The 27,022-nt window shown below is 48.0% G+C and overlaps 1 protein-coding gene across 1 annotated transcript in view; it reads right to left on the reverse strand.

Annotated features, from left to right (window-relative positions):
- The window catches only part of IL17RD (interleukin 17 receptor D), a 59,246-nt gene that overhangs the window by 12,539 nt on the left and 19,685 nt on the right, over nt 1-27,022 (reverse strand). Inside the window, exons 2-4 of the mRNA XM_040994681.1 lie at nt 8,862-8,919; nt 3,990-4,115; nt 547-665 (exon numbers count right to left, since the gene is read on the reverse strand). Coding sequence (XP_040850615.1) covers nt 547-665; nt 3,990-4,115; nt 8,862-8,919 — 303 coding nt within the window. The remainder of the gene's footprint in view (nt 1-546; nt 666-3,989; nt 4,116-8,861; nt 8,920-27,022) is intronic.

Here is a 27,022-nt window from a genome sequence, read left to right on the forward strand (position 1 = left end):
AAGGGAACGAAAAACACACGTGACGCCATGGAGAAACTGCCCGCCCTTTACCCATATGGGAGACCCTTGCTGCTACCTAGACCAAACGGGGTGCCATAGCGGCAGCACCCAGACACAATTCCAGGGCAGCGGGGTGCAACCCCCTCACTCTGCCCCCAGGAAAGCAGGAAGTAAGGTCTGCTTTCTGCACCAAGTTCACGTTTGGATTCCTAACCATGAGGACAGCCAGCACTGTGTGATCTTTGGCAAGGTCGCCATGGCTTGTTAATACCAAAGCTCAGGGCAAGGGGTGAAAGGGGGGCAGGGCGCTAGGCCCACGGACAACCTTCAGGGAGGGCTGCTGGGAGCAGGTAACCGGAGAGGTGTTTACCTCCGAAGGGTCTCAGAGATCATGGAGCAGGCAGGCTGGCGGCATGGCCAGGCCATTCTGGCATGCAGCCCCTTCCGTCTCCGGTTTCAGACACTCAGTAGACCATTCAGAAACCCCTCTCCCCCGGGGCATGGGGCTGGTCTGCGCCTGTGTCGCAGTCCCCACCTGGGACCCACCATTCTCCTGAAGCTACTGTTGAGCTGCTTGGGGTCCTTGAGGATGAGCTGTTGGCACTGCCGGCCCTCTGACTTCAGCTCCTCCAGGATCACCCGAAATCCTTTGAGGAATTCGATGCCTAAGCAAAGTAGAACGCAATCAGTAAAAACAGACCCAACAACTTGCAGAACTCTCTCCTTCCTCTCTACAGACACACCACAGCTAAAGGACTTCCGACGCCGTCTGAGTCTAGTGTCTACACGAGTGACACAATGCGACCTTGCACTCCTGTGAACAGAACAGGTGACTGTCCCTGTCCCACTGGCATCACCTGTTTAATCACTAACCCAGCCAGCCATTCCATAAGCCTCCACTGCCTCTGTGGCTTCAAGGGACAAATCTTTACACCCAAGTCACGATGGGCCGTGACAGTCACAGAACTGTATTGTTCCCGTGACATGAAACGGGATACATCTAGCCGATTTCCCTGGCTGACAAGGTCATTTCCCCAAAACACATTTCCACTTTAACTTTCTGCATGCTGACGTGTGGGCATGTTGTACCCAGCGACAGATAAAACACTCAACATACGGTATGTGTGTCCGAGCCTGAGCGGTTAGGGGATGGCTCTAGGACTTACAAAGTGGTTCCTGGTTTCATTCACAACTGAAAGGCAGACACCCAAGGGCTGCCCTATGTGTGCCGTACCTCCAACCCCCAAGCGCCCCCAGATACCTCCCTACTCCCCACCCTGCAGAAAAGCCCCGGCCACCCTTCCCCCCTCGCCCTGCCACCTGAGCTTTCCCCAGCTGCGTGTTCCGCTTTGCAAAGGATTAGGCTCTGGTGGCAGCAGGAGCCAGCTCGGGTCCCTGTCTCCTAAGGAGACTCCAGTGGCCCAGCTGCAGCTGGAGCTCTCCACAGCCGGCCCCAGTGGCCAAGAGATCGATTTCACATTCTTTCTCAGCACCAGACGCCCAGACGTTTTCAACCCGTCCCCTCCCACAGCAAAAAAAAAAATAAAATAATAATTACACAGGATGCAATTAACCAGGTGGGACCATTATTGATGGCAAAGGCCAGGGAAAACCTCTCTCCTCTCTCGAATGGGTTCCTCCAATCCTATAATTATTTGATGAAGAGCACATACTTCATGGCTGGGCAGGGCAGTTGTAGCCACAATTAGAGTTTCACGCGAGGTGGGTTCAGAGGGCTGCTGTGCCCAGGAAGTGACTCTGCCACGTTGCATTTCGATTAAAGTCTCCTGGGGAAGTGGGGGAGACCAACAGACCCACAGCTGGGGATTTGGAAGTGATGACGGATACAAGGGCTCAGCCTGACAATGCATTAGGTTTTCCAGGGACTTGCTTTGTGAGCCCCTCCCCGCCAAATATATATATATATATATAATTTTTTTGGAGCAAACCATTAATATTTATAACAAGCTTTAACTTCTGCTGTGTTCCTAGGACTACTAGTCAACAAAAGTCAGGTGATTCATGAAGGCCAATAAAATACCTCCAAATTACATGAAACGTTATCAGCTGAGATGGAGATGGGGCTGTAGTCCTTGTTGTTTAAATAGTTAGGTATTTACTTGAAAGGCAAAGCAACAGGGAGAGGGACAAGGAGAGAAAGGGAGAGATCATTCTGCTAATGCATGCAAAAGCCAGGGCTGTACCAGGGCAAAGCCCGGCTCGGAACTTCTTCTGGGCCTCTCGGATGAGTGGCAGGGAATCAGGCACTTGGGCTGTACCCCACGAGGCTTCAGCAGGTGGCTGGCTGGATTGGAAGCTGCACAGGCAGGACTACTGGAGCCAAGAGGCAGGTATCCCAGGCAGTGTCCTTACCTTTAAAAGGCCAGCCTGGAAATTACTTTGCCAAATCTCCGGGCAGGGACAGAGGCAGACAATGTTATTTCTTGTGGCAATGCTATGAACACCTCTAAGTTACATAATGGCCATCAATTTCCGAGGGCAGCTTCCCATGAAGGAATCTGTGCTTTCTCCCATCATCTCAGCTCATTAAATCCTCCTCACAACCACAGGAGGAAGCTGTTATTATCCCAATTCACAGATGAGGGAACTGAGTCTTAAGAAAGTTAATTGACTTCCCCAGGGTCTCGTAGGAATGAAACTCAGGAAGTGCATGGCTCTCAGCCAAGGCTGTTCACCTCCCTCATACCACGTCTTTCTGCCCTCCAAAGAGTTCCCTTGATAGAAACTCACAGAACCTGTCCATCTTTCTGTGCCCACCAATCTTCATCCAGGAACAGTTCCCAGCCTCTTGCCCCGGTTGTTGCATGTGTAACTCCTGCCCTCAGTCTGCACCCCAGTCTGCCTTTCACTGTGGAGGCTTCCTTAGCATGACCACTTCCCTTTTATCCACAGAGGGGTTTTTTTTTTAATCTTGAAATGTTAAGACAATATTAGTTTTGGAAAACCCACAAGCATTTATGTGGCAAAGTGAGCCAAGCCCGTGCGTCTGCTCCCAGCTCCTACTGCCAGCCCTTCTTCACCGCTGGAGCATCCCAGTTCTTCTGCAACGTGTCCCCGCATTCAGAAGTCAACTAGACTTCATTTTGCTTCTCCTTTGGCCACGGTTTTCCTGGACACCCCAGGAAGTGTGAAAGGGGCAGACAGGGGGACCAGGTTGTAATGAAGAGGACTGTGGCAGCAGCTCTGGTCTGGCAGCGTGCTCTGCAAACACTCTGCAGGGGTTTCTGAACCATAGGACTCCACTTGGCATTTGGGCTCAGCAAGGTGTGAACGCCTCCTGTGGACTCCAGGTTCAGATCCGAGCCCATCTGAACAAGTGGGTCCCTTCCCTGTCCCACGCGTGCCTCCTCTGTCCCCTCACAGGGGTCATCAACTCATTCAACAGGGCAGAGGTCAGCCCCAGCCTGAATTCAGCCACATAATGTGAATTTGTGGAGGGGTTTTTTTTTTTTTCTGCTTTTTTGTTTCTTTTCCTTTTTTTTTTTTTTTTTTTTGGCCCACACAAGTTAAATAAAAATTCAATCAGTTGCCAATTTCAGAAATTCACTTATGTCATGGTTTCTCATGAAAAAGCAGGATTTTCCTGAAAAAATCACAAAATGCACCAATGCTCAGTGTGGCCACAAGAGATCACAACACTGGTGGCCAAAACCATCACACGCTTGGACAAGGGTCCTCTTGGCACTGCCACTGGTCCCCATCTTCAAAGGCTGCTGGCACACGGAGAAAGCCACTCATCACTCACCTCTTTTATTACTTTTCAAGCCCACATCTCTCTCAGGAACAGCCAAGGAAACAGAAGACAAGCGACGTGCTTGTGCGTGTGCCCAACAAGCACAGGCAGCCAAAGACAAAGTGCGTTTGTGCCCAATCCAACCTAAACTTCACTGCCATCAAGACCTGCCTGTCCCTGGAGGTCAACCCACATGGGAACAGCCCTCAGTCACTGGGTTTCTTGAATCACTTACCGAAGGCCCCTGGGGACCAAAGAATGGTGACTGCCACTTGATCATGGCAAGCATACTGGCTGATGGTGATGTTCTGTGCATCGGCAATCACGTGCTTCCCCACTGGATTCAAGTAGGTGGTACAGTCTGGAGAATGGGAAGGATGAAGAATCAAGATGTGGTTTTGTTTGTTTGTTTGTTTGCTTATCTTTAGGTTCATTTTAGTCAAGTCACATAGAGCAAGTCTAGTCTGGAGAAAGCCAGATCCGTTCCATCTAAACATATGTATCTCAAAAACCTAAATACAACATCAAAAGTTGACTTACTGTTTGGGAAACAAGAAGGCATGACTGAAGGATTTATAGCATCACCACCACCACCAGCCACACACCCTGGCTTATATTGGAGGACAGTGTTAAGAATATCATACATGATGTGCACTTTTGTGCCTGGACCTGACATTGACTTCTTTGATTATTACGTAATTTTACCTTAACCATTAAGTTTTTATATTCATCCAACCAGTTTCCAGCATGAAAGGTGTCTGTACAAGGTCCTAACACAGTGCCCAAGTGACAAGGTTATTAATCAGCATTTTCAAAGATAAAACACTTGCTCCCAAACATTCTATCATCAAAGACACCCACAATCCCCACTAAACCCAAAGAGCCCTACAGTGCTCAACAGACACAACCACTTCCCTCTTTGATTTTTGTCTGAAGATATCACTCTGGCACCTGCCAAACCAGCCACAGCACAGAAGCAGCTGCAGCCTAATCTAGCTGAAGCTACCCACAAAAAACTCCCAGCCAGAATCAGTCTGGGACCTCCGCGCATGGCCATGACCTGCCTGTCTTGGCCACGCTTGCAGGAACAATCATGGGCCTTCCCTGCTAATACAATGCTTACACTGCCTCATCTCTAGCCCTTTCTCCGTGAAGTCCCTCCTGCATCAAATGTCCAAAGTCACCTGGTTACCCCCTGAAGTCATGGCATGATCCTCTGGGACAAGGTACTGCAGGGCATGTCCCAACAAGCCCACTGCTACAAACCAGAGCGCACATACACCATGTTTACAACTACAAATGTTCATCGGAGACCTTAGGAAATTGCCAACACCTTCCTTCTCCGGCTGCCTGAGGATCAGCCATCCTTATGGATGATAATGCACCCATTTGGATCAAGAAGTTCATGACTCACAGACTGTTTCAAGGAAACAAATGATCGTTGCTGTCTTTCATCCAGGGAAGGCATCACACAGAAATCCAGGGAACAGAAGATGTGGAAGTAAGACCACACACCAAATTGCATTTTCATATTTGGGATAGAGCCCATTTGGGTGATAAAATAACAACGGGCTTTGGCATGATTTATGCTTCCTCGGATTACATGAAGGAAAAGGTACGTAAAGACAGATTTACAAGATGTGGCCTGTATGAGAAGAAAGAGACCTTAGGAAAACACAAAAACAGGGCGAAGAAGTCAGAGAGCCACAAAGGCCAGCGCTGGTGCTGGCAGGAACAAGCTGGAGTCTGGAAAGTCTGCAGTGACGTCACCTGCAGTGATGGTGTCAGGTTTTCAAGAGAGAATTAATAAGCTATAAAAAATAAAACTTCAAAACAAGCCAATCACAAAAGACTAGTTTTAACATGTAAAAGTCATCCACACATCCACACTCTCACCACTAAGAGGTAACTATTAACATCATAATTGGACACCCTTCCCAGCCTTTTAACCTGCACGCAGTATCTCTCCTTTTAAATACGTCTTATTGGGAAGTCACATGTACCCCATCCTCCACACTGCTTCTGTCCTGCCTTCTTGCCTAAGTACGTACCATCTTCTCACCTCCTAATGCCTTCTGCTTCAAAAACAGCCACCTTTCCATTTCATTCAGATCTGAGAGGATGCTAATAACAAAAGCCAAGTTAGACTTCTGATTAAAACTCACTCTCAGAGCAATCAACAAGTGTTCTCTGGGTGCACATGAGAATTTCAGAAGAGGAAAAAAATATTCAACCATCTGGTTCAATACCTACATGATACACACCAGAAACCTACAGCCATGGAAGGTAAGCCAAGGACCTTAGGATCCCATCACTGGCTACCCCAGGCTCAAGACCTAAGTGACATAAGTCAGAAGGATCCCTCTTGGCTCTTGTCACTAGACTGAATCATCACAGAGCTTCTTCCTTCCAGCACAAGCTCCCCAGTAGCTGGTTGGTCAGCCTGCAACAAACGTGGCTGAGATCAGCTTCCCAGTACAGAAAAAAAGGCAAGACCCTATCATGCTGTTCAGATATTGTCATCTATTGAGGCTACAGTGGAAGTGAACCCTTTGGCTTCAGCAGTTCTAAGGAGATGCAGGAGCAAAAGCAGAACTTTTGGTTCATTGTCAAAGCCAGAGGGAATGCTCTTTGGGTTTCTGTAAATATCATTACGCACATATAAAGTCCAAGAACTGATAAAACGTACTTCAGTCTTACTCAGGCATACTCTTCCCTGAGAGTCCAAAGAAAACACATAGATGGCAAGGTCAAAGCAAACCAGGGGACTTGTGAAACTCCCTGTGCACTTAGAACAGCAGCATTTTCTTTCTTTGTAACATTAAGTGACATTAGAACAAAGAAAAAAGATTTTGTAGTTTAGTTTTGGAGAAAACCTGGAATTGTTCCTTTGCCATTTCAAACAGAACCCCTAGCTGGGTCAACTGAGCACTAAACAGGAACTTGCTAGTGAGTAAGAGAAGAACCTTTTTCACCAAAAAACACTGAATCAATGTTTTACACAGACTGGACCCATCAGCAAAGTCTAAAGTTTTTGGATTCTGGTTTAAAGACACTTATGCCCAAATAACATTTTGCCAAAGTACAAGTTTTGCGCATCTCAGGAGTCAATACAAGCTGTATATTGCCTCCTAATTAAATGCTGAAGGAGTAAAAATAAACTTAATGTGTAAAGGACAGGTATAGGTCCATGACCCAAACGTTTAGCATCCTGAAGACAATAATCAGTGAGTTACTGTAAGGATTTGCAAGTATAGATTCTTTTTCATCAAACTCATTAAATTAGAAAGAAAAATGCTCATCTGAAGCTGAACGAAAATTTTTGAATTCTCAAACATCATGCAAAATGTGCCAGGACCAAGAGCGTACATTAGAAATTCACTTCCAAGCCCAGTATGATAGCCTAGTGGCTAAAGTCCTCGCATCGCCTTGCATGTGCCAGGATCCCAAATGGGCACCAATTCATATCCTGGATGCTCCACTTCCTTTGCAGCTCACTGCTTGTAGCCTGGGAAAGCAGTAGAAGATGGCCTAAAGCCCAGGGACCCTGCACCCATGTGAGAGACCCAGAAGAAGCATCTGGTTTCTGGCTTTGGATCAGCTCAGCTTTGACTATTGTGACCACTTGAAGAATAACCCAGCTAATGAAAGAGCTTTCTCTCCATCTCTCCATCTCTCTGTAAATCTGACTTTCCAATCAAAAGAAATAAATCTTTTAAAAAACAGTTCACTTCCTAACTCAAAGAAAGATTCCTTACATGTCGATATTTAGCTGAATCAAGTATCATGGACTTGCAAATCTCTTCATTGCATCCCAGCATCTTCCCCCAGAAATGCACACAGAACTAATAACTTGAAACATCTGAGTGGCCATGTAGCAGCTCTCCTTGGAGCCTTAAATGCCCATGCCAGCAAGTGTGGGCATGAGTTTGACACATAGATTTGTATCATAAAATTGTGAGATTGTATTCACAACCTCAGTGTGTGACCTAAGCCTCCTCAAGCCTCCTCTTCGTTACATGGATTCATAACCCTCTCCAAGAGATGACTCCAATAAAGAGGAATGCAGCTTCCTCTAGTCATTTTCACATCTAAATCATGGCTCATAAGGCCAAAAGGCGCCCAATCCTGCACAGCTACCTGCTTATGAATGAACACAGCTATTTGGAGAGGCTCCTACGTGTATCACCAAAAGAAAAAGGTCTTGCACTATGTCCTCAGAAAACAATTTAAGCAAAGTCCCAATGTTTAAAAAAAAGGAATTTAAAAAAAGTGCTTGCACTTTCCTTAGTTGACCTAACTTCTAATATCAGTAGATAGCAATCATTGATTATTCACCACCAGCCAACTACCAAGTTCAGCAGTGGTAAGGATTATCCCATTGAAGGGATAATGGGAGAAGGAAAGCAGCCTTCATCTGCTATGAAAAAAAAAAAAACTGAGGCCTCGGATAAAGTCCAGTTGCCTGGCTACAGTTCATCACAGCCGACAGGTATAAACATGGCTGACAGGACCTCAGGCCAAGCCAGAGATGGCCAACTGGAGATCCCTGGGCCAAGCGGGGACACAGATCCACTCGGCCCATTTTGTGTGCGAGAGCATTTTCACATCACTGCTCACATAAAATACATTTTTTAAATTCTCTGCTCTTCTTGGAAATTACATCTGGCTACACTCAGTGGGAGTTCCTCAGGGTTACAATGAGCCTAAAGAGTCACAGCTCCTTCGAGACCAGACACAGGCTAGCCAGTTTGCCCCAGTCCCCACCATTCCCTAGCACCCTGCACTTGGGCAGTTTGGCTCCTCTGCCTCCCCCACATACCACACTCCCCATTGAGCCCTCTTAGCCTGTTCAGTGGAACCCCAAGGTCTCTGAATGCAGATTTTCTATGCCCCTGTGCTGTGCAAGTTTCCCAGCACTCCAGGGGCTTAGCTGACCGAGTGGCCACACCTCTTGACAAACACAAACACGTTAAAAAAAAAATTTTCTTTCCTCAATTCCCTCCTTCCCACTCCAGGACCCACAGTGTCCTGGATGAAGCCCAACAATATACAATTGAAATCACCGAAGGGGATTTGGTCCTTGTGGGGCAAGCCAAGCACTTACTGTCGTATCTGAAGGTGAGGTTGTGCAGCCCACTGCTCCTGCTGGCCGGCCCCACTCCCTGCGGGAAAACAAAAGAACATGAGGTGGAGGAGAAGCCAAGATCCTTTCTCACACAGAGACTCCACAGGGTCTCAACCCACCCAGTCCCATGGGCACCCAGGGTCAGGCCAGTCTGAGCTTTCTCTACCACCCAGAGACCTGCCTGTGGTCAGTGGTGGGCAGGGGGTGGAGGTGGTGGACAACTTTAAACTATCAGGCCAGGGCGGTCACAGGTACTCACTTCCTCTACGCCGAGGGGCTAAATAATTAACTGTAAGATTGGAAGGAAGACCAAGCCAGCTGGAGCCCTTCCAGTTGGATCGCTTTGAACCCTGATTGGTTGTAAAATTCACTCACCAGACACCCTCATTGGGAAAGCTCTGTTAAGCTACGACAGATAGGCAATTCTTCAAGTCTAAGGAAACCAGTTTCTCCTTCCAAGACTAGGGAATGAGTGTGGGAATAAGCCATCACTTTTAATGAGGAAATTCTTCCCTGCATCCGTACCTATGCTTGGAATACACAGACCGGGTCATAAAAAAGAAAGGGAAAAAAAAAAAAACCCGCGACTTTAAGAGCTCTAACTCTTAACTCTTGACGATGTGGCCATTAGCCATCTGCACTCTTAATAGCAGGGCTAACAATTCCACCAGACTCTTCGCTTTAATTACAGCGCCTGCAGAGGAACACTGGAACCCTCCCGGTGACCCTACCTTTCCCTAACCCACCACTTATCCATCATGGGAAACAGCAGCTACACGTCCACCCACTTGGATGTGACTGCTTCTCTAACAACCTGCAAATGGGCCATTCGCCATTAACTGCAGAACTCTCCCAAGCATGTGCATTTTGAAACGCTTAAGGATGGGAAAAATTCTCTATGCACACAGCTGAAGTTTCCATAGAACAAGGAGCATGCTGGGAGGGGGTGGGGAGAAAGGGGAGTGGTGGGAACCATAGGCCAGCAGCCTGGTATGTAACGGGCCATTGTTACCCAGAGACACAATGTGGAAAATACTTCTGAAGGGGCCCAGGGTTTCAGGCCATAGCCCCATCTCAGCCAAATGCTCCAGGCACGTTTACACGCCCACTGCAACCGTATCCCACAGTTCAGATATACAAGGAGCTTGGGAAAGTATGGTCATGTAGAAAAAAGCAAGAACACACACATCCCATGCTAAAGTGAAGACTAAGCAGTAACAGAATCTGAGTCAACAGGCACCCCAGTCCCTGAGCCACCGAACCTCCCAGCACCTTACCCCCACCCCCCCATACCACCGCACCTTTCTTCTCCAACTTCTCTTTCCACACACACAGGATTCCAGAACTCCTCACTTGAACAGAAACACTTTGGGAAGGGCTGCTAATCCCGGCAGTCCCGCTTGCCATCCAGCTCCCTGCTTGTGGCCTGGGAAAGCAGTCGAGGACGGCCCAAAGCCTTGGGACCCTGTACCTGCATGGGACACCTGAAAGAAGCTCCTGGCTCCTGGCTTCAGACTGGCTCAGCTCCAGCAGTTGTGACCACTTGGGGAGTGAACCATCAGATGGAAGATCTTCCTCTCTCCTTCTCCTCCTCTCTGTATATCTGCCTTTCCAATATAAATAAATAAGAAAAGAAAGAAACAGAGAGAGAGACCTTCCATCCATTGGTTTAACTTTCCAAGTGGCAACAAAAAACCAGGAGTCAGGAGCTCCCTCCGAGTCCCCCATAGGAGTGACGGGAACCCAAGTACCCGAGCCATCACCTGCTGCCCTACCAGGTGCAGGAGCAAGGAGCTGAATTAGAAGTGAAATAGCTGGAACTCAAACCAGCATTCCAACATAGGACACCACCAGCACCAAAGGCAGCAGCTTAAGCTGCGGCACCAGGCCAACCCCTCCTGAACTTTTCCCAAGATCCCCTCCTACGTATGCGTTTCAAAAACAAAAAACCTCTTCACCAAAATAAACATATCCTTTATTTCCATTTTCCACAAACTTTGCAAGGTTCCCTTTTGCACTTATATAATTATATCCAGCTGCAAAGTGCATCTCTCTCTCTCTCTCTCTCATACACACACACACACACACAAAACACACACACGGCAGCTCTTGTCATTCCTTCCCACCCCAACAGGCCTGCAATGGACTGCATGTGACTGCACTCTCTTCCACCCCACTCCCACACAGATTCAAGCAGACAGGAGACCCTCAGGGCTGCTGCCCGAGGTTCTGCCAGCCTAGCCAGCCTTCCGTGGGCTGACCTGGGGTCCATCTAGAGAAGAGGAGGAGTTGGTTGCACAGTTGAGTCTTCACATTGCCGGAGTTCCAGCTGTGTGATCTTAGGCTAGTGTCGGAACCTTCCTGGGCCTCATTTCCCTCGGCTATAAAGTATTTGAATAACACTTCCTAGCAAGGATTGGTGTTGTGGTTAATTATGATGACAAGCAATATTCCAAAATATTCACAGAAAAAGGAATGGAGAGATAAGCTGGGAGTTTGGTGCCAAATACTAAACAAAAAATAATTTGAGGTCCAAGCAGTTGTTTCTTCAACACATTTTTTTTTGGATTTTTTGTTTGTTTTATGAACTCTAGGAAGATCCTTCTGCATCATGAGCTCAATGAAGCAGCTGTTACAGAAATGTTGATGCCATTGTTTCTGAGATGTTTCCTGCTGTCCTAAAGGCAGAGGACACACGAAGATGATGGTCAAAACGGCAGGAACTGCACTGTCCAAATCCTTCTACAGCACCCAGAGCCCTGAGGGACTCAGAGATGGGGTGCAAAACCAGGTTAGCACAAGGTGGCAGGAGGCACTTTTGAGTGACAGGCATGGTAGGAACTGGGGAGGACATGAGTCCCTGCAGCCCCCAAAATACCTGCTCACAGCCCTGGGACTGGTACAGTTAACCAGCCCTTGGCAATGATCAGTTTTCCGTCCGAATAAATGAATGTAGGATTACAAACAGCAATACCTCGCTAGGTGATACGTAGCTGATTTGTGGGCTCAGAGTCAGAGGCTACACTAAGAAGAAACAAATAAGGCTGCATCAAGGCAGACAGTTCTTCAGGAAACAATCCCCAGCTTTTAGCTACCATGCCATCTTGATATTTAATGAGCTGACAATGAAAAAATACTTATTTGTTGCCTGTTAGTGAAAAACTATAAATGCTGAAGCTGTGGCCTCAGGGTGCCACATTCTTCGTTAATTAACCACCCCCATTGGCTGCACTGACGGGTAGCTTTTAATCTGTTCCAAAGCTGGCCTAAGAAGCAAGTCTTGGTGCCTGGAACTCCTGCTCTGAAATACCTTTGGTCTGTGCTCTAGGGGCCAGCAGAGCAGGAAGCAGCAAATGGGAGCGTAATGGAGAAAACATCTTTGATTCAGGAAGGAGGCGGTGGGGGAAGGGAGCCCTTAAGTGCACTAAAGGAATAAAATGCAAAAGGCAAACCCCACACCAATATTCAACCATATGGCTCCTGGACAAAGCCAGCCAGCCACAGGCAGGATTTCATGCCTCACAGCCAGGAGCAGCCTTAAGGGGAGTGTACTTCCTGGGGGTGGGGGGTGGTGAGGGTTGGGGATTCTTACCCCGCTAAAGACACCAACTTCCCAGAGAAGCACTTTCAATCCTATCCCCCCAACAGATGAACAGCCATTTTAGAAAACTTCATTTTGATAACTGTGTTAAATACAGCACTCCCTTCTCCAACAGACGGTGGGCCAAATGGTGAGGCATTCAGATCAACTAGGGAGCGTTAGGGAAGTGGGGGACGTTTTAGGGACCAGGATGTGGGGTGAAAATGGAAGTTAGAATACTGGTCAGAAAACAAGTGAGAGCTTGAGGTTTTTAAACGTGCACCTGTAGTGACTGAAAACTAAGGCCAACTACCATAACATTTTCCCCATCTTGGTTTTCCAGTGTGTCAAGATTATTTAAAAAAAAAGGTAAGGATGTGAGGTTTAAAATCTACCACAGGAACAAACACTTGTGCCTGTGAACTGAGACACATGGGAAAGGCACCACGGGGTCTGTTGATTCTGTGCTGGTTCAGATGGTTGCATAAACAAGGACAGGTCCCACTTAGTTCAGTCCAAGCCCTTCCACAACAACTACAAGTCAGCAAAGGCCCCAAGTGATGTAAGCCTACGGGAATGTTCGTGAACCCCAAACGTGAGGAAAATGCATCCCTGAGCCAGCCTGGACCTGGATCTAGGCAAGATATTCCTTTCACACTGCCGGGAACTGTGCCCTCACCACCCTCCAGGGAGATGCAACCAACCCGGTTCAGCCACGGAAGGATGCCAGCCATCCGCCTCGGGGGTGGCAAGGCATGGGCTTCAGGGGTGTTGAGTGCTGCTGGGTTCCCACCAGCAATTACCATGTCGGCCCAAAAAAAAGACCTGGAGATCTTAAGCTAATTAAAGAGATTTGCTCCGGGAGGTAGGAAATCACTACTCCGAAGCACAGTCTGTGCACCAGACCAAAGCCATAATCATGATTCATCTCTGACGTGTTGTTAATCAGCACACACATGTTCCTAATTTCACGCTCCCCAAAGGAGAGCTGAAGGGACAATTGTTTCTAAGCTGTAACATGGAGCCGACCTGGGCCAAGTCACCATGTGTGCTGCTTATCAAACGCAAAGCTCTCTTCTGAATCCAAGCTGCCCATCCCCTCCCCAGGGCACACAGGAAAGGCCCTGCTAGGACATTCACATGGGTTGTTTCTCCACGGCACAGCTGCTCTACGCAATGGTGGCCTCCATGGAATTGCATACACTTGGAAATGCCTCCGCTCCCCAAGCCTGACTTTATCATTTTCGCAATGCTCCGTCGCTGGAACACACAAGCTAAAGCTGAGAGCACTGCACACACTCAGTCACATGCATGCACACACATACATGTGCATGTGTGTGCACGCACATGCACACACATGCTGACCTCCCTCCTGTGTTTAAAAGCAAAGTTCTGCAACCTCCTTGCCTTCCACAAAGCTTTAAAGGCCATGCTTTCTTTGCCAAGCAGCCTGTAGAAGATCTGGGCTATGTGTCCCTCCAGTGGCTGAGACTCACAGATAGGATTGCTCCAGTTCCCTTCTTCTCCTCCCCCCACTCTGCAAATGTGGTTCAAGGCCAGCTATAAAACATGCCTCCGACAGCACTCCCCAGCACTCTTCAACAACAAGCCCATGTGGAGGGCCGGCATCTTGAAGGTCACCAGCGGCACCAGCTGTAGTTTCAAGAGCACATGCAGGCAGACAGCTCGCAGACACGGCTGAGCTGCTCTTCTGGAAACGCCAGGCACAAAGAGGAAGTGAACCAGCCACTGCCCACCCCCATTCCCATCTGCCCACCCAGCAAATCTGCCACCAGTTCCCTCTTCCTTAGCTGTGAAAGGAACAGTTACCAAGACTTTACTCCAGAAACCCAAAAGAGAGCAAAACAGTGATTAGACAATGAGGAAGGAGGGGGAGAAGAGACAGAAGTAAGGGCTCTAAACATGATTGTTATGCCTAAGCTGAGAGGAAATGTTCGGATCAAAACACAACTACTAATAAAAAGCCTTGGGACCACACAGAGAGCGCCACACTGAACGGTGCAAGACTTCAAATACCGTTTCCGAGGCGGCCAGCAGACCCAGTCTGAATACCGCTAACCTCTGGAATCTGCTTTTACAGCACACGCCAGTCTGCAGGATGGGGGGGGGGGGCGTTGCCATGGGAACCCAGCCCCCTCCACCCGAGCAGGTCCCTGGCAGGCCCCACACACGTGCTGCCTTCAAAGCGGATTTCCAGTATTTGGAAATGAGGGAAGGCCTCCCTCTTGGGTTCGGGTTGGCTGATCGGAAGCCTCACATGGCAAGCGAGAGAGCAGGGTGGACCCTTCCATAACCATCTGCCCCCATGGTGGTCTTGGGCACAAAAACCTTAATATAACAGAAACAGCCAGTTGCCATTAGAGCTTCCCCCCGCCCAATCCTCCCCCCTCCAAATGTGGCTTTTTTCATCTCTTTCTCCAAGAAGGGAAACAGGCTTCTCACATCCTTTGAAATGCACCTGTTTGCTCTCTGCAAGAATCTCTCCCTGCAAGAAACTTGTCTGCTGTTGGTGGCCCCCTAGGGAACCCCACTTAGGGTAAGACTCCAGGCAGAATTGACCTTGCCCCATCCAGTGGAGAAGGTAGGGAGGGGGGTTGTGCCTCTAATCCCATCCCTGTAGGGCCACTGCCCAGGCAGGGGGTCTTCACTTTTTATTACCAATGACCCTTTTGTTCAGGGGAAAGGGTTTCTAGACCCCTTTGGAGAATCCTATGAAAAACAGACCTTATCCAATTTCCCCCAGGAACATGGCTCACAAACTCTCAGGCATTCTCAGAGCTCCTTAAGGCACACAAGGGCCTCTGAAGTTGTCTCAGGCCCCAGGTTCAAAGCCATGTTAAGACACCAAGAGTCTAGAGACCCACACCTGGCAATGAGAGGGCTGCACCTGGGCTTGCCCACTTCTCTGGTGTGAAAACCTCAACCTGACCCCTTCAGGTGTGAATTCAGACAAGTGCCCATACACCACAAGTCTTTGGGGTCGGGAACCTTCTGCTCACCCCATTCTGCCACATCTCCCTTCTCAAGATTCTAGCTGACTGCAAGCCCTCAACACAGGAACACTTCATTAGTTCTGACCAAAATCTCCACCCTAAAAGCCAGAATGACCCTCTGAAGACTTCCTGCTGGGACAGAGAGGGAAGTTAATGAATAGGCCACAGGAGAAGCAGCTATCACCAAGCCGTTTTGGGGGTGCTGGTTTGGGGAGGGGGTCATGAAGCAGGCCTTCTTGTTCACTCCGCCCTGGATCAGGCGTGACCAACACAGCACATGCAGCCTCCTTAATGGAGCTACTTTCAGCTAGTCTCAGGAGTCACATCCAGAAATGTGCCCCAAGATGCAGCCTGGATCTCTAAGTGCCGGTTGGTGTGTCTGCGTGTGTGCTCCCAGCCGCACAGCCCAAAAGGAGGGTGGGGGTGGGGAAGCACCAGGCAGTCGGCGGTGCAGGCTCCAGGTGTTAACACTTAGCGCATCCTGCCCAGCCCCCTCCAGCTTGAAGCAAGCTGCCTGGGAGCCGGACACAGCAATTAGGCCCTTCCCGGGGCTGGGCGCCTTTGTCCCCTCTCTAACGTCATTAGTGTCTGACTTCCTGTGCACAACGGGGTCTCCCGGGGGGCAATGGCCGGCCTGACCCGGGCAAGGATTTAGACTTCCTTTGTCAAAGACCCTCGAAAGTTAACAAGCATGTGAACAACCTTCTCTCCCCTTGTCCCAGCCTCCACTCCAGCCTGCTACACTCAACCCTTTCTCCCTGACTTGAGGGACTCTGGAGAGACCCCGTCTGCAGACAGAGCTTCCAAACCTGCTTTGCTAAAGCCTTTCTGCTACCAACGTGCACACTCGATGCTTGCAAACAGCCCACTGGTCCCCAGGGCTGTGTCATTTGTCCTGCCTTGCCCAACAGGGCACGAACACAGGTGAAGATGCTCAGCCAATATCAAAGTCTTTGGCTTTGCCACAGCCAGTCCAGGACTCTGAGAAGTATGGCAGACTCGAGGACTGCAATGCAAGACGGCTTCAAGATTCAGGGAGTGGCTGAAGAGCTTCAGAACATGCTGGCCAGATGTGAAAACGGGCTGAGTAAACTGCCCTACAGACGCAATTCTACTGTCCCCATCCCCTGCCAGGGAAAAGGACTTCAAAATGTTTATGGAAAATGAAATTTAAAATAAATTAATTTTGGTGGGAAAAAAAAAGAAAACCTATGCATACCAATGATCTTTAAAACATGCATGGTAGGGCCCCATGCAGTAGCCTAGTGGCCAAAGTCCTCGCCTTGCATACACCGGGATCCCATATGGGCACCAGTTCTAATCCCGGCAGCTCAACTTCCCATCCAGCTCCCTGCTTGTGGCCTGGGAAAGCAGTCAAGGCCCAAAGCCTAGGGACCCTGCACCTGTGCGGGAAAACCAGAAGCTCCTGGCTCCTGGCTTCAGATCAGCTCAGCTCTGGCCATTGCAGCCACTTGGGGAATGAACCAGTGGACAAAAGATCCTTTTCTCTGTCTCTGCTTCTCTCTGTAAATCTGACACACACACACCCTCCCTGCATAAAATAATAATAGTAATAATAATAATAATAAATAAAGTAAATATTTTTTAAAAATAGACAATTTTTTTTAATGCATGGAAAACACAAATGGTTAAAAGATGCATGACTTTATTTCTTCTGTTTACCGATAACTGCTGAGAACTCATAGCATTTTAGGAGGCTTCTGGACCCCAGAAACCCACCAGGACACCTCACCTGCCAGCCCTAAGAATGCTGCGTGGTGAATGAATACAACGTCTAATGAATGATACAGGATTTTGCTTCAGCAATTGAAAATCAAATTCAAATGTTCACTGAGGGTGCAATCTCAGTTTTAAATAAAACTCTGGAATCATGCTGTGCAACTGTTACCCCTTAGGCAGTAGTTGCTACAGTTCCATAATTGAACACTTTTTCAGGATGTTGGGATAGGCAACCTTTGCACAGCAGCAACATCAAAGGCGACGATTATTTACGCATGAAGCAAAAAGAGAGAGGCATCTATCATTTTTCAGATCGCTGGGGACACGGTCATGTCTGCAGTCGAGCCAGTTTTGCTGAGTTGACTGGAGCAAACATGGCTAATTCTTATTCCATTTTTCTCACCACTGAGTGTGGAAACAGCCGATTTCCGTCCGCCCCCTTCCCCCAACCGCCCCCTCCCCCCGGCCAATCGACTGCCTTTAAGGAGTGTGGTGTTTGCTGTCAACACACAAAACTGGGTTAAGTCTGGGACACATTCTGAAATATGCATCCAAGAGACTCTCCAAGGGATAATCTAAAACCCCACCTTTGCAAAATGTAGGCTGATCTATGGCTCAGCCAGAGCAAAACACTTGCAGGCCCCAAAACTGGAGCACAGCAAAGGACACAGTGGCATGGGTAAGGCCAAACTGATGAATATTCAAAGTTTCAGAGGGCAAATAACGTTGCCCTTAGTTGTCGTTTTTTTACCTTTTGTAAGGCCAAAGGAAGGAGATATTCCAACACTAAGGATCCCTGCCACTTTGTCTCCCCACTTCTTGGATAGAGACCAGCAATCTGCCCTGAGGCTATAAGCAATAACTTGCAGGCTTACTTTCCTAATTTCCCAATGATGCCATATGGAATTGCCATTAAGACACACACACACAACCACACACACACACACGGTGACGCACCAATCAACTCATAAGACATGTAGGCCAGAAAACAACTTTGCCAAGACATATTCAGTTTTCATTTGAACTTCCTGGAGCAGCTAACATGTCATTCTGCAAAGGTGTGTGAAGAAGGATACAAAAGTAAAGGCCTAGCATCCTTGTGGATTTGACCGAGATGCTGCTCCCTGTGGGGGAAAGGCAATGTTCCCTGGCAGGAAGGGCTCCCTGAATTTCCCCCTACAACGACTGCTGGCTGAGTCCAGAGCAAATGCACTATGTGACAGAGGAGGCAGAAGGAACAGCAGACAGAAGCACAGCTGCTCCCCTGACAAGGTGGCCCTGGTCACGGCCAGTCCCTGTCCCTCTCTTGTCAGGCTGAGGCAACCAAATGTCACAGTCTTCTTCCTGATCCATCAACAGGGACAAATCAACGGGTCTTATCTTCTTCCTTAGGCTTCCCGTGGAAAAATGTTTACAAAATCAAAGCACTGGGGCATAAATAAATTGGAATCTTATAACACTTTGTCATTAAGTTAGCATGAAAAGGAGCCTACCAGGAAAGATTTGAGGGAATGATTAAATACTAAAGGGAAGCAAAAAAAAAAGGAATGTACAAAGACAGGCTTTCTTTTTGAAGACAGCTTTATATTTTTGTAAGTGTTACACACACGTTCAAGGCAACTACAACAACAAAATCTAAGTACAAACAAAAATATGAAATCTTCCCAAGCCTCCCCTGCCTCTCACTGTGAAAGTCTCTTTCAGACAAGTGGTCTCACTTGCCTGCATCTCACACACACACTTCATCTACAGATACAAAACATCCTGAAAGAAATATAAGGCACCAAAAGGGGAAATAACAGAAATTCACAAGATGACAGGATTTTGAGGTCGGACTCTGAGGGCCCAGTCACTTCCAACCACCCATCTTGTCCAACAAACGGAGAGCTAAGAAGTAATAGAACTGGCCTGTCCCACTGTCCTAAAATGGACCATGCCCATGGAAAACACAATAGGAGAAATGTATCGATGAGGCCACTCAGTGCGCAGGACACAAACCTTGCTTTCTCAGTAGGCTGCCTACTCATGTGACTATCCTAAACATTGGTCTGTTGGGTAACCCAATTAGTATAATTTATCCTGTATGTTTCCTTAAAATTACATGGATTCTGAGGATTTTGTGATTAGTTGGCTGGTCTCATGTGAATAACAGAATTGCTGGAAATTAAAAGGGAAACTGGCAAATCCAGGAAGCGAACTGACAACAGCCTCCGCCCTACACAGTAATCACATTACTGCCATGTAGAAACCCAAGACCTCCAACTCCTAGCAGAGCCATCAGAGAGGTTGTGAAAACACAAGTACGCATATGACTGCATGGGACAAGCTGAGGACATAGGAGAATTTGCTGGTTAAAATTGGGCCTCTCTTTTTCCGAGTATGGAAAGAGAATCATCTCAAAAACTTAGTTCTACCTAAAAGTATTGCTTTGGGTCCCGGCGGCATGGCCCAGCGGCTAAAGTCCTCACCTTGAATGCCCGGGATCCCATATGGGCACCCGTTCCAATCCTGGCAGCCCTGCTTCCCATCCAGCTCCCTGCTTGTGGCCTGGGAAAGCAGTCGAGGACAGCCCAAAGCTTTGGGACCCTGCACCCAAGTGGGAGACCTGGAGAAAGTTCCTGGATCCTGGCTTCAGATCGGCATAGCTCCGGCCGTTGCGCTCACTTGGGGAGTGAATCATCAGATGCAAGATCTTTCTCTCTGTCTCTCCTCCTTTCTGGATATCTGACTTTCCAATAAAAATAAAATGAATCTTTAAAAAAAATAAAAGTATTGATTTATAAAAGTATTGATTTGTACTCCACCCAAAAAAACACCTCAGCCTATGTGCCAGAATGTACGTGTTGATCATATGTCTCAAGCACCTGAAATGTACTTTTGCCTCCCCTGAGAGTGACATTTGACATGGCCAGGGATAAGGCTCTCACCTGCAGGAGTTGACCATTTTGGAAAAATGATACTAAGAACATGAAACTAAAATACAGTAGTTAAGTTTATGCTTCATAGAACGAACATGTCCAGTCATGAGAATGAGTTCCAAGTGAAACGGGATCGCAGGAGAGGGACAAGAGTTAAACAGAGGGAGGCTGGCCAGCAAAAGGTCTTTATAGGACAGACAGGTGTTTAGCTGGATGCTGGGGATGAGCCTTGGTCAGGGTGGGTGAAGGGAAGCAGGACTGTGGGGAAAAGACACAGGACCCCCCAGGCATCTACCATCAACCTCAGCACAGGGTGAACAGTCAGACAACCTCCCTGTGAATGACTCAGAGTCCTCATCATCCAGAACACACACTTAAGGCAAATCTAGAAGTAACTGACCACCACCTGAAACAATGGGCACAACAGGCCACGGAATGGAAGGTGGGTTCAGCCTTGCCCGTGGGGCACCCTGGCAGCCGACTCAAAGTGGTCCTTACATACGTAACTGTATGGCTGGATGCCACAGACGGGAGCTTAGGGAAGAGGAAGCAATGGACTAGGTGGGAAAGCTTGCAGATCTGGCGTTGCCTGGCCCTGGCCATTGCAGGCAGTAATGGAATAAAGCAGCAGGGAGCGCTCTGTCTTTCTCTAAGGGTGATCCAAAAGGATTAAAGAACAGAACCTAAGGGGTGAGCCAAAGTGCCTGGTTTGGCATCCAGACATGCCAGAAGCTAGGCTCTCATCATACCCATTCTCTTAGATTCTCAAGACAGACCTGACTGCCCCTGATGCATACAGAAGGTGCTTTAAGAAGAAAGGAGGTAAGTCCTGTTCACCACTTACCGTTAATTTTTATCTGAGCTTTTGCCAACTTTTATCTGAGTTTTTGCCAAGGTGCCCCATGGACAATGCTGGGACTTGGTCGGGCAAAGCCAAGAGCTTACTCCAGGTATCCAGTGGGTACACAGGATCTCATGCACTTGGGCCAACCTCTGCTGCTTTCCCAGTCACATTAGCAGGGAGTTGGACTAGAAATAGAGCAGCCAGGATGTAAACTGGTGCCTAGGGCAATACCAGTGTTACAGGTGGCAGCCCCACATGGTACATCCTGCCACAATTCTTTAAAAGAGAAGCAGAAAAGGAGGAACTGAAGCAGCTAAGTAATAATAACAAAGGGGTTGTAACCACATTTGCAGCAAGGACTAGGAAAGCAGAAGCCTGGAGCCAGACAGATGGGGCATTCGGGCAACTGCAGATGGTCTGAAAAGTGTCCTCAAGAGGAAAGGGGAGGATATGGTGGTAATGTCATTAAAGATACAGAAAAACTTAGGTGACTACAGAGTATGCTCTCATCACACCATGGGATTTTTGGAGGCGGGAGGAGGGGTGGGGAGGGATGGGTAGGATTAGGAGGCAAAAATTCACACTATAGAACCTTCAGAACAGATAAATTTGGGCCCGACGCAGTGGGCTAAAGTCCTCACCTTGAACGCACCAGGATCACATATGGGCACCAGTTCTAATCCCAGCCTTCCATCCAGCTCCCTGCTTGTGGCCTAGGAAGGCAGTCGAGGACGGCCCAAAGCCTTGGGACCCTGCACCCACGTGGGAGACCCAGAAGAGCTCCTGGCTCCTGGCTTCAAATCGGTGCAGCTCCGGCCATTGCAATCACTTGGGGAGTGAATCAATGGACGGAAGATATTTCTCTCTGCCTTTCCTCCTTCCCATATATATCTGACTTTGCAAAAAAAAAAAATCTTAAAAAAATATAGATGGATTCATCCATGAGATAAACAAAGAAAATGAATAGAGTATCTAAAAACTAACAAAAAAGAAAACAGATGTCTGGATGTGGTCAAGGTACCCAGATTCCCCTTCAAAGTGCCCGGGTTCCGTTCCAGGTGCCTGATTCCAATTGGCTGCTGATACAGAGTTTGGCAGGCAGCAGTGAGGGTCAAGTAATTTGGTTTATGTCTCTCATGTGGGGATGCCAGGGTTGAGTGACCCAGAGAGCCCCAGTCATTGCTGGTACTTAGTGATCAGAGCATTCTCTCTGTAAATGTGTGTGTGTCTTTCTGCCTGCCTTTCAAATAAAATAATTGAAAACAAGGAACTAAGACTTTCAGGACTGCCCATAGTTAGGGTTACAAAGAAAAACAAAAATTGAAAAATTGAGATTAGTAATGACATCAGAGAATGAAATAAAATTAACATACAAAATATGAAGTAGCTTAGAAGTAAAAGAATGCCAAAAAGGATGTGTTCAACATGAAAATCACTTTTTTTTTAAAGATTTATTTTTATTATTTTTTTTTTATTGGAAAGGCGGATATACAGAGAGGAGAGACAGAGAGGAAGATCTTCTGTCCGATGATTCACTCCCCAAGTGAGCGCAACGGTCGATGCTATGCCAATCTGAAGCCAGGAGCCTCTTCCAGGTCTCCCACGCGGGTGCAGGGTCCCAAAGCTTTGGGCCGTCCTTGACTGCTTTCCTGGGCCGAGGCAGGGAGCTGGAAGGGAAGCGGGGTTGCCGGGATAGAACCGGCGCCCATATGGGATCCGGGGCATGCAAGGCAAGGACCTTAACCACTGCGCCACCGCGCCAGGCCCAAAAATCACTTTTTATAAAAGGTTTCTTTTGGTAGCCTAGTGGCTAAATCATCACCTTGTATCCACCGGGATTCCTATGGGTGCTGGTTCTAATCCAGGCTGCTCCACTTCCCAACCAGCTCCCTGCTTGTGACCTGGGAAAGCAGATGAGGACGGCCCAAAGCCTTGGGAGCCTGCATTCACATCGGAGTCCCAGAAGAAGTTCCTGCCTTTGGATTAGCTCAGTTCTGGCCATTGCAGCTGCTTGGGGAATGAACCAGCAGATGGAAGATCTTTCTCTCTGCCTCTCCTTTTCTCTGTAATTCTCTTTCCAATAAAAATAAATAAATCTTTTTTTAAAGTTTATTTACTTATTTATTTGAAGGCAGAGTTGACAGGCAGGGAAGAGAGCAGGAAAAAAAAAAGACACCTTTTCTCCACTGCTTCAGTCCCCAAATGTTTGTCATGGCCAGGGCTGGGTCAGGGAAAAGCCAGGAGCCTGGAACTCAACTTGGGTCTTCCACTTGATTGGTAGGGATCCAAGTAACTGGACCATCTTCCTGCTGATTTTCCAAGTGTCTTAGCAGAGAGCTGCCCTAAAAATAGAGCAGCTGGGACTCAAACTGGCAGCTTAGCCTGCGGTGCCACAATGCCAGCCCAAAATCACCTCTTTGATTATATAAATATCTGAGCAAGCAATTATACTGATGGGTCATGTACAACATCTTTGAAAGCTCCACACTCATCTCCTGGGATTCTCTGCTGGTTCTAGGCATGACATGCCAATCAACATCCTGGCGGGCTGGCAGCAACCAAAGGGCAACCTTGTTTTCTCAGTATGATCACCTTAGTGACCAGGGGCTTTTAGATGCCCCTATGAAAAAAAAATACTGTCTGAGAAGGGGAGGATGGAGCCCATCTTCCACAGCAGGCCTCTGGGCTGTCGGGTCTGGATTACGATGATGTAACTACGTGGTGGTCACCACGAGGGCAGCGCCCCATAAGGAAGGCAGAACAGTCAGATCAGGGTTCCAAGTACCCCTGCATCCCCAGCCTGAATGCTTGCAGCCACGGAAGCCTGCCAAAGTCATCTCAAAAGAGACACGTGGCACCCCTCTCCCCTTCCCCCCCAAAAATAACGAACCATAAACTTTTAGCACTCAAGGGGAGTTTCAGAAGAGCCTACAGCTAAGGATTTGCAAACCAGTGCAGTTCCTCCCTTTTTAGAGTTGCAGGAAAACACAGGAACACACTAGATTCGCAAACAAAGGCAGCAGTATGCTAGGTTTTTCTTCTTTTTTTTTGGCTTGGAAAACTAGGAGCCAATACATTGCTTTTGGGAAGCCAGGGTAAGAGGTTTTACAAAAACAGCATCCAGATGTGCTTAAAAACTCAGTCTTTTCTTTCTTTAGGGGCGGAGCAGAGGAGGGAGAAACAATGGGTGGGAGAGACATTTTATTAAAAATGGAAAAGGTTATTGGTTTTTCTTGGCTTGCACACCCCACTCACTCTGGGCTGACAGGCAAGGCAGGGACGCCCAAGGCAGGACCAGGCCATGTCCTTCCTGCCCTGGTGCAGGAGAAAGCAAAACCTCAGGAATGCCTCTAACTTCCAGATCAGCCTGAATGGTCACGGTTCCACCAGGTGGTGCCAAAGGTAGTTGTGGGGGCAGGTGCTTCTGAAGGCCAAGAAGAAAAAGGAAACACAACTCAGGTTAAGAATGAAACATTTCTGCATTAGAAACAGATCCTCTTAGAATAAAAACCTTCACTCAAACATTGTTTTGTTTTTTTTTTGGGACCAGCATCGTGACACAGTAGATACCACCCCCTGTATCACCTGTATGGGATCTTGGAAGTTGCTAGGCGAGGATGCAGCCATTAGGCCATTGTTCCAGGGCCCTAAATAAACAACATATTTAACCAATGTGTTTTGCTGCTATCATGGCCCAGGATTGCCCTGGAAGTACCACGGAGGTCCACAGCTTCCTCCAGTCCTCCTGAGCCCAGGAGGACCTGCAGCACGCTGCATCGCTGCTACATCGCACAGCTCTTCCTGCATCTTCAGAAGTGCAGGGGCGGGCTCTGGGTCCTGGAGGTAGATGATTGTTTTAAACAGAGCATAAATAAGGTAGACAGAGAGTCAGGCATATATTATGAATAAAAAGATAATCCTAATAATAGTTTACATGAGCACAAACCAAAGTTTATGTGAGCAGCTAAGCCCCCTTTCAAAGCGGAGAGCAGCTGCTGGTACGGCAGAGGGAGATGGTATGTCAAAAATTTGACCTACCTTCAAGTTTGTTTAACTCCACTGTCAGCCTCTGCTTCCTTCCGCCACCTTACACGGGATGGGGGCGGGGCGGGGCAGCCTCCTGGGTGAAGTGTTTTGTTTGCCAAGGCTCCGAACAGTCTCAGCAAGTTAGAAGGAGCTTATCTCCTTGCTACTGGACAATCTTAACAAGGACAAGTCATCTCCATCAGTGCCCTGTGGGCTAGAATGGTGACCTCCACCAGAGGAGCCAGCATCCGGGCTGCCCTGTGATGGCCTCCCTGAAGTCAGAGGAGCATCCACACGGTGGACAGCTCAGGTCCACCAGAACCCCCTGGGAAGCAGACAAGGGGCTGGGAAACGGGGCTCCCACACAGATCAGAAGGAGCACCAAGATCTCCTAGGCTTCACAGGCATCCCAGAATGTGGATCCCGTAGAAACCCCTTTGACCAAGACATATGTGGTGGAATAACTGCACTGAATAGGTAATTAAGCTCAGAGTACACAGGATGTGCAGAGGCCAGCACTAGGTCCTGGGAAAGGGACAGGCTGACTGTGATAGGGGCCGTGCGCCCAAGGCATCCAGGTAGAAAACACACATCAGTGTGGCAGGGAATTTGACCCAAGATGACAGCAACCTTGTTTCTTGTCTCACATGAAAGAATTTTCATGTGGACAATTTTAGTGTGCAACAGCAAGATTTATTTAAGAAAGAGATCTCCTGCCATAGGGACAGGAGGGGGCTCCAAAGTAGGAAAGATCCCTGAACTGGTGGAAATGGTGTTTTTTTATATACCATCTCAAGGGAGTGACTTAGGGGGAAAAAAATTTTCACAATGGGCAGCAAGTTAGCACCTTGTCCAGAACCAAAGGACATTGGAAGGGTGTGACTGGTGGCTTCCTCCTCCCATTCTGATGATAAGCTGAAAACTCAGGCACCATCTCTTTGACAATAACCCAGGGATGGGACTGGTGTAGGCTGTGTTCTCCTTGCCTTTGTTAGGACAACCACTCTAAGAGATGGGAATTGGTATGCTGATTCTGTCCTTCAGTTCTCCCTAAATGGGAGAACGTGCCCTTGGAAAGGTAAGAGATGGGGAGAACCATGATTTTATATTTTAAAAAGTAACTTCACCAGAAACCAGAGAACTTAACTTCCACTATCCCATCTTGACTCCTAACCTCTATATTACCTGAGCGGACAAGGGGCATCTCCTATAAGTGGCCAGCTTCATGATCTCAGGTTAAAACAGCGTGCAACTTGGGCTACTTCTCTGAAGTATTTATTTATTTTACTTATGGGAGAGACCGAGATCTCTCAGGTGCTTTTTTATTTCCGTAAATACCTCCAACAGCCAGGCCTGGGATAGACTGAAACTCCATCTGGCTCCATCTTGCCAATGGCAGGGACCCAACTAGTTGAGCCATCACCTGCTCTTTCCAGGAGTGCTCACTGGCAGGAAGCTGGAATGGAGGGCAGAGCCGGGATCCAAACCCAGACACTCCAATGTGGCATATGGGCATTCCAAGCAGTGTTAACTATTTCTGAACCTGCAGGAGGCACCTGAGCACAGAGGAAAAGCAGTCCCCGTGCTTTATCTTTTTCAGGTTTTACAGACATGAAGTCCACTTGCTACAAGACGTTGTTGGGGCCAGTGTTGCAGCATAGTAGATTGAGTCACTGCCTACAACACTATATCCCATATAGGCGCTGGTTCAAGTGTCAGTTGCTCCATGTCCTTCAGCCCCCGCACCTACATGGGAGAACCCCAAAGAAGCTCCTGGCTTCCAGCTTCAGCCTGGCATAGTTGTCAACAGCCATTGTGGCCCTTTGAGGAGTGAACCAACAGAAGGAAGATCTCACCTTCTCTCTCTAACTCTGCCTTTCCAATGAATCATCATTTAAAAAACAAACATTAAAAAATGATGTTTCCACCCAGAGCTCAGTTCTCTCTGTAGTGATGGTTGGCTGTCTCCAAACAGCCCAGGTGGAATTAAGGGAAGGGGGTTCTGGCAATGAGGGGTA

The sequence above is a fragment of the Ochotona curzoniae genome, unplaced genomic scaffold (genome assembly GCF_017591425.1).
Source record: "Ochotona curzoniae isolate NIBS_2020 unplaced genomic scaffold, NIBS_Ocur_1.0 contig_908, whole genome shotgun sequence".
Classification (NCBI taxonomy): Eukaryota; Metazoa; Chordata; class Mammalia; order Lagomorpha; family Ochotonidae; genus Ochotona; species Ochotona curzoniae.